Raw genomic sequence first — 8204 nt, forward strand, 5'->3', positions numbered from 1 at the left:
ATGTTATCGCGGAAATACCCTTTAAAGATATACAACACTTATCTAATAAATTAAAGTACATGACAACAGGAGTTGGCTGAAAAATTGGTCACATTTTATTTTACTTTATAAATACATTTCCTTTTAATTGATTACAGTTAGTTCATCTCCCCAAAGCCTTGGAGAGAGATTAAAGGGACATGTACTAAGCAGTGGAAACAGTGGAGAAGTGAGCCATTGGAGAAGTTGCCCATGGCAACCAATCAGCATTGACATAAGATTTATAATCTGTATACTATAAAAGTATACAGAGCAGCTGATTGGTTACCATGGGCAACTTCTCCACTCCCCACTGGCTCACTTCTCCACTTTTATCACTGCTTAGTACATCTCCTCCTAAGTACCGGCCAATCAACTCCTAGCTGCCATGTTACAGGCTGTGTTTGAAAAATGGCAGTTTGGAGCTGATTAGCTGGTGCTTACTCTCTCTCCACTTTATCACTCTCTAAGACTTATTAGGGGTCTATTTACTAAGCCTTGGATGAAGATAAAGTCAGCGGAGATAAAGTACCAGCCAATCGGCTCCTAACTGTCATTTTTTAAATACAGCCTGTGGCATGGCAGTTAGGAGCTGATTGGCTGGTACTTTATCTCCAGCGACTTTATCTCCAGCCAAGGCTTAGTAAATAGACCCCTTAATAAATCTGCCTCCATGTATGGAGGCAAATAGCAAGAACAGACAGCATAAAACTAGACAGTTGTGCATTCCGAACTCAAACATTGGTGTTCACCTTTCTTCGATATTAGGCACATCCAGATGGGCTGTGTTAAGTGCCTAGTCAGGAGAAGGAGAGTGCCCCAAACTAAGGAATAACTGACAACTTAACTAGCCAGCCAGCCATTATTACCAAATGCCAGACAACTAAAGCCACAGCATCCCTCCCCTTACTATGATAGGCTGACATATTACTACCTCATCAACCAATTAAGGAAGGAAAGGGAAACCACTAACATCTTAAAATGGCTCCACTCTAAAAACCTTGATTTTCAATTTTGCTCTGGCTTGTTCAGCCCCATGCATCAGTTCTCTCCACCTTTGCATACATTATCGGGTTGTACCATGTACAAATATGCAATTTCTTATTTAACAAAGATCGTCTCTAAATAAACCTAAAACACAACTGTGTATACTTAGCAAAAGGAGATAGCATGTGACCCAAACTTCACTGCATACCTGTTGAAATTACTTCCCCACTCCATTAAGTAGCATAGACTATGTTTCAAGCAGTGCACTTAGGATCAACAAGCACTGTATCCAAACTAGTTAAGTCAGTAGAGTATATTTAAAAATAAAGTCACCAAAGCCGTAGTTTATTTATAAACTACAGTAAGTTTTGAAGAAAAAAATGCAGTATATAGAGTTACAAAATATGGAATTCATAAATTGCATATGAAGGCGGAATTATTTTGGCCCATCCTTTGTGGACATACCATAGAAAACATCTCTGCCCTTGAGGTAGTAATCTTGAGTAACATGTTTTATGTTGACTGAGAAAGTACAGTATATTGCTATAGAGCAGTGGTTCTCAAACTCGGTCCTCAGGACCCCCCACTGTGCATGTTTTGCAGGTAACCCAGCAAGTGCGCAGGTGTATTAATTACTCACTGACACATTTTAAAAGGTCCACAGGTGGAGCTAATTATGTCACTTGTGATTCTGTGAGGAGACCTGCAAAACATGCACCGTGTGGGGTCCTGAGGACCGTGCTATAGAGATTTCTACAGGGTTCAGTGTTGGACTGGGGCATGAAGGGCCCACCGGGGAAATGCAATGATAGGGGCCCATACTTAGGGGTGTGGCCAGCCTCCAGAGAGGGTGTGGCCAGCCTCCAGAGAGGCTTGGGTAATCATGAAAGAGTGTATGGTCTGAGCCCCTTTATACATATATATAGTTTGTACTTACTAGTGCATGTACCAGATTAATAACAGCAATTCACTGTAGAGAATACAACATACAGTAGTCATGTGCAATAAAATGTAACTTATGTATAATGTATAATTAGGGTTTGGTCCTCAGGCAGTGGGGCACTCCGGGTTTGCCCCTGCACCTCTGTGGGCCAGTCCAGCCCTGTCAGGTTTTAAAGCTTTAGTAATATCTGAAGTCAAAATAAGTGTTTAATGTAAAGTTACTTTCAGTCCATTTTAAAACCAAATTAAAAAAGAATGCTAGATAGCATTAGTAAAATAATAACAGTAATAATAAAAAAAAACCCTGAAAGTAGTTATATGTACTATATGCCTAATTATCCAGTTCTTAAAGGAACAGAATATTACTTGCTAGAGGAAACAAATCAATGGTGCTAACTCCGAGTTGCACTGAACTGCAGATCCTCACTACAGTTCTTCAGATATGAACTCTCATGACAATCTCAAGATTGCTCAACTTAAACCAGCCATACACCTTTAAAATTATCTGCCCAACCATCCAACTAATTAGCTGGTTGCAAGGAAAATCTGGTAATGTATGGGCTAAATGACAATCGACCATTTTCTGCCAAACACTGTATAACAGACAAAAAAGGTCCTTCAGACAAACTGGTTAAATCCATTTGATGTAACCAATTTGTCTGAAACACTGTCTGTGACCGTTTTCCGGCATTTGGAAGCAAATGGATGATTGGCATTTGCTCCCATATATTACCAGTTTTTCATTCCATCCAGCCAACTACTGTAATTGGATGGCTGGACAGATAATCTTGAAGTGTGTGACCAGCTTTATGTGGGGTACACACTGGCCGATATATTGGGCGTTGAAGCAAATGGCTAATATATTGCATATCCATTGGCCGGTGTGTACCCCCCGATATGTCTGTGAGCAGTGTCGTTCACAGACATATCACGCCGGCTGTGCAGTACAGACGCTGGCCGATATATTTAAACATATATCAGCGCATCTGGCTGTGTTTACAGACTTATTATTGTAGGGTGCCCTGGGGGGTTTGGCTGAGAAGAGGGGGGAGGGGGTGTTGAAGGTGCCCTGCGCCCCAGAGGTGAATCCATATAATGTTAGGGACCTGCTTGATGATGTCACCTTGATGATTGGTGGGCAGGTTCAGATTATTGGCCAATTTTATCCCAAGAACCTTGGATATGATGTATGGTTCAGTTTATCATAATTCCAATGGTTGTAAGGTGTATCTGCTCTCTTGTTTCTAAGTAGTGTGTATAGATGGTCAGCCTGTATCCCATACACTTGCTGCAGGGGCTGACATCACAGCTGGGTGGGAAAATTCAAATGCCATATTGAGTGGCCGATCATGACCTGACAAATTGAGTGGCCAAACGGTAAGTGTGTATACTTACCTGGATCAGCCGGTTGGTAAGCATGATGACGGGTCCACCAACTTATCCGTCAGGTGTGTACCCAGCCTTACATAAGGGGACAACTGTAAATATTTAGAAATAGCATTAAATATCTAGCACACTTCTCTCTAAATATAATGAGATATGTTCACTTAATTTGCAACGTTCTTAAAAGTATATGACTTATACCTTTTATTTTTCCGAAAGACTCTTTTCACCGAAGCACTGTTTAAATTTAGATCTGGCTAACTGTTCCCAGACACTTCCTGTCCCAGTCCTGTCAGGAAAGTGATAATGAGGCGCTGTTGACATCTATAAATAGAACCGTAGAGAGGAAATCATGATTTCTTCAGTAGGGCAGAAAGTTCTGATTAGACTAGAAAATTCACTCTAATTATTTTATTGGTCTCAGTCCATCATGGAGAAGCTGCAGCTGTCTGCATGGAGAATTCTCTTGGGAATAAAGATTTGCTGCACATCCAGCCTCAAGAAAATAGCAACATCTATAACACCAAAATTAGAGAACCCCATTAAATACTGACAATTTCCTCTCTCCTGTTTTAACTGTTTTAAAGTTTTTCTACTTGTTTTTGCTTTAGTGGTGAGGCTCCGCCTCTTGCGCTTATGATGATATAATTTGTCTTATAAATGTGCAAGTGTAGGGTACTGGGTATTATACGTTTAGTAAATAGTCCCTTTAGTGTGACCTGAAGCTGTCGTTTCTTTTTTAAATCTGTCCCATCATAATCCTCTCATCTTCTTTTACCAGTCTTGGACTCCTGCTGCTCATTCTCTCTGATCACCTTTTCCTTGATCTAAGTCACCTCCAGATTATTTCACTTTTAGATCTGTTCCCTTTTATCATCCCTGTTACTTTCCCTTTTATCTGTGTCTCCCCTCCTGTTCCGTATTTTATGAACTATTAGTTTTCTGATCAGAACCTTTCACTCCTATCGTCTTTTTTTCAAACATGTTCTTTCTCAGTTTTCTTTGAAACTTTATTTTCTTTCCCTCGATGCCAGCTTGTCCAGCCTTACTTACTTTGGCTCTTCTATGAGTCACTTAGGTATCCCTCTGCCCATAGCTAGGGGTGTTGTCAGGATGCAAGGATTTTGGGTGGCTGCACTCCCAGTGCCTTGCGGCATCTATAGATTACTTGCAAAGAGCCTGGACCACCACCATGCATATGCAGAGGAGAGCCTCCATGTGCGACATTAGATTGAGTCAGGAGCTCTGTTTGCTGGGCCCAGTGGTGGCCGGTGATATTATTATGTCACATGTGTGCAAGGACGGAGCCGGTCCAGGGTGCATTATTGAACTGTTACATCTCTGGCTTGTCCTCCTGGCAGCATCTGGCACCTGCTGTCTTCCCCCCACAGGTGATAGTAAAGTCCAAAGTTATGACCTAATAACTATAAGGGTAGCCCTCTGGCTATGCAGACTGACCACGGCAGTTGCGACGCTGGCGCCATGTTTTTCTACATACATGATTGCAGCTGAAGGCAAATACACACCCTGAAAATGGCCTACCATTTGTAGAATGATAATACTCAATCTTTGTGTACATTAAATTTCGTAAGAAATTTTAGTTCACCATATTGGTCTGTTTCTCTATTCTCTTTTTCTGTGGGGTCAGATAAGATTTTAAATGAACATTCCTAAATTTCTAGGTCACTACACATGGATCATCACGTATTCCTGTTACAATTAATCCAGTTTGTTATATACTGTAATGTAAGTAGCCCACACAGGGCAAAAGGTTGGTCTTTGTCAGTCGATTGACCAACAAAATTGGCAAATTAGGTACATACATAATATGGCGGTGGTGAGAACATTTTTAATCAGTAACTACTTAAAACGTTCAGTTAGGTTTTGTATAGGAGCTTATTGAATAATTAATTGCTGAGAGTGTTTTTTAATATTTTTTTTAAATTAAAATGAATAACTGCATATACAATTTCTCTTATTTTTATAGAGTGTATGAAGACTAAGAGGGCACTACTATTGCAAGATATAATAACAGAGGAAATCAAAAGACTGCCTGGAAAGAAGACAAAACTGATTTCTTTTTTTCCCTGGTTTATAGACCTTATGTTATTATAAACAATCCTTAAGAGGGGTCCATTTTTACATTTTATATCCATTTAAAGATAAACCCTTTGAATTCATAAATGTCTCATGCTCTCCTGAATTTATAACAGTCTTCATAATACTGAATTGGAAAAGCAATTTTGTGTTATTTTATGTGCATGTGTGAGCTTTATAAGTTCATTTAGTAAGAAAGTAATTAGGTAAAATTACTAATACTCTATTATATTTTTTCCCTAAACTTTAATTTTCCCTTTGCCATTTGCAAACAAAACAATTACATTCAATTTTATTTGTTTTATATGCAACACATCAATTTCGATTGAGGGGACTCAAAACACCAAGTTGAGCCATGTGTAACATTTTTGTAACATTTTGGTAAAATTGCAGGTTTTAATGTGGCCATTATTTTAAGCAATTTTTTTAAAATTATGTCATTATTTTAAATGTTAGAGAAAAGCACTTTGTCACTTAAAATTGTCGTACTAAAATGTTTTTTTTTGTAATTTAAAAACATGCACTTGATTGATGGAATTTTCACAAAAGATTACATTTTAAAATTATAGAATAGATTTATATTTTCATTTTTGATGTAACGAGCAAAATAATACCCCTAGCTTGAACAAAAGAAGTATAGTTTTGTTTTTAATTTTGCTTTAAATTTTATTTTAATTTTTGAAATTATGGTACAGTAAGTTAAGCATTGTTCAACTAATTGCAGAATATGTCAGTATAAAATATGTTGTAATCTGATCACTTTATAATTCTTTTCAATGTTATAATATTAAAAAACGTAGCCATTGTGCGAACAGTAAAGAATTGCTGCCGTTGTGGAAAGGTAGTCCGTCCCTGTGACACTAAATTTACAATTTAGTAAAGCATACAATAGCTCTACCCCTACAGAATACACCAAGGGGTTACAGCACGCCTGGTAGACATATTTGAAGTCTAGAGGGTAGAAATCTCACAATTCTTCAAGTTAAGATCACGTCAGTCTCTGTTCTATAATACATTAGCTTTTAGATTGTAAAATGATGTGACTTTAACAACACATAAAATTATAAAAATATATATATTTTTATTGAAAAATCCCACACATTTCCTTCAAGATAAAGCTGTAAACTTTTGAAAATGTTTATACACTGTTAGTAAATGCTTAATAGACAGTATTTCACTCAATGTTAAACAGTATGGTCAATTCTTACTGAACTTAGTTGGGTAGACAAAAACTTTCTAATATGTAAATATACTATGATGAAAAAGGTTCGTATTATTGTGTATATTATCTATATATGTAATGCAGAGTACTGCTAAATTATCATGTTATTTAAGTACATTCAGTTTGTAGAAAGTTGCATGGTGGTTTCTTATTCATTTTTTTAATAAATTGGGGGGAAAATATTGCCTTGTTTTGTTTTTTTAACAACAATTTAACTATTTGCTTTCCTTGAGTTGGGCATACAAAGTTCAATGATGACCGTTACATAAATAGTGTTATAAGTATTTCTGTTTTACCACCTAATGTGGTGAATGAAAATTTATTTCAAGGAATTTTTATAGCTATGTATCCCTGTTGTGGATGATCTATAAGATATGAGTTAGTATTATTAAGGCTATAAAAAATTTGTAATTTACATTCAGCTCTGTGTAGATTTTTTTCCCTCCTCAATATATTTCTTTTTGAGATGATTTGATTATACGTTCACATGAAGAAAACAATATAGAATACAACATAGTGTAATAATATTCAACAACTATATAAAACACCCAATAGTCTTCATGAAATCCAATAGACTGGTGTCTATAGATGCTCTTGACTTTCCAAAGTAGAAATGATCATGCCACACCAAAAGAAATCTACAGTAAGTCTAAACACACTTACTAGATGCAAAAGTACAATAAGGGGGGCATTCAATTAGTGCAGTTTTTTCGATCAGTCGAAAAAATTTCACTTTTCGCCAATTTTTAGGCCGAATTTACATTCGACCTATTCAATGCCCGTGCCATTTTATTTTGACTGGTTGAAAATTCCGCATGTGCGAAAACCATATGGCTCAGCAAATTCGCCACCAATCCATGTGTTTTGTGGAATTTGCGGGCGTTTTCAATAGTTTTTAGTCCTTTTTCGCCCATGCCGATTCGACAAGAAAAACCCATAAGCCATGGGCAAAAATGGATTAAAAAACGGTCGAAAACGCCCGCTATTGAATACACACAATTAGTGCCAATTTTCCGACTGCTGGAAAATACAACACTAATAGAATATACCCCAATAAACCTATAATAAATCAAACAACACTTCTTCTTCTTCCCAAATGATCAGAAGCACAAATTCTCTATCCCTGTTAAACAAATGCAAAGAAAATAAGTATCTTGCGTGATACTGTTTTATATATTCCAATTAATAAAATAGCAATACACTTACATTTATAACAGGCCACACCCAAGTGTCACCCTCCAAGGGGTGACACCAAATTGCTGACTCCTCCTGAGTGACAGGAGCAGGGTGCTGCAATGTGACATTACGTGCAGCACTCGGCTCCGGTCACAGTGAGGCAGTCGGCAGTGCAGCCAGATAAGGCTCGTGGGCAGCCTCAGATTCTTATGGTTCTCAAAGGTTGCCGCATATAATTTAAACCACATGAATATTTTATAATACAATCATTTTTGTTCGGCAAGTGTCATTCATTTTATAATTTTTATTATTGACCTCAAAATCACTTATTTTGTTATTCTTGCTACTGATTGTTTTGCACTTTTTAAACTTCGCACGC

At 37.4% G+C, this 8204-nt stretch overlaps 1 protein-coding gene across 1 annotated transcript in view; it reads left to right on the forward strand.

Moving 5' to 3' along the window:
- The window catches only part of CXCL14 (C-X-C motif chemokine ligand 14), a 30978-nt gene extending 24147 nt beyond the window's left edge, over positions 1 to 6831 (forward strand). The window contains exon 4 of the mRNA XM_063928720.1: positions 5318 to 6831. Within this exon, the coding sequence (XP_063784790.1) occupies positions 5318 to 5333 (16 nt within the window). The 3' untranslated portion in view covers positions 5334 to 6831. The remainder of the gene's footprint in view (positions 1 to 5317) is intronic.
- The last annotated feature ends 1373 nt before the right edge of the window (positions 6832 to 8204 follow it).

This window comes from Pseudophryne corroboree, chromosome 6 (genome assembly GCF_028390025.1).
Source record: "Pseudophryne corroboree isolate aPseCor3 chromosome 6, aPseCor3.hap2, whole genome shotgun sequence".
Taxonomy (NCBI): Eukaryota; Metazoa; Chordata; class Amphibia; order Anura; family Myobatrachidae; genus Pseudophryne; species Pseudophryne corroboree.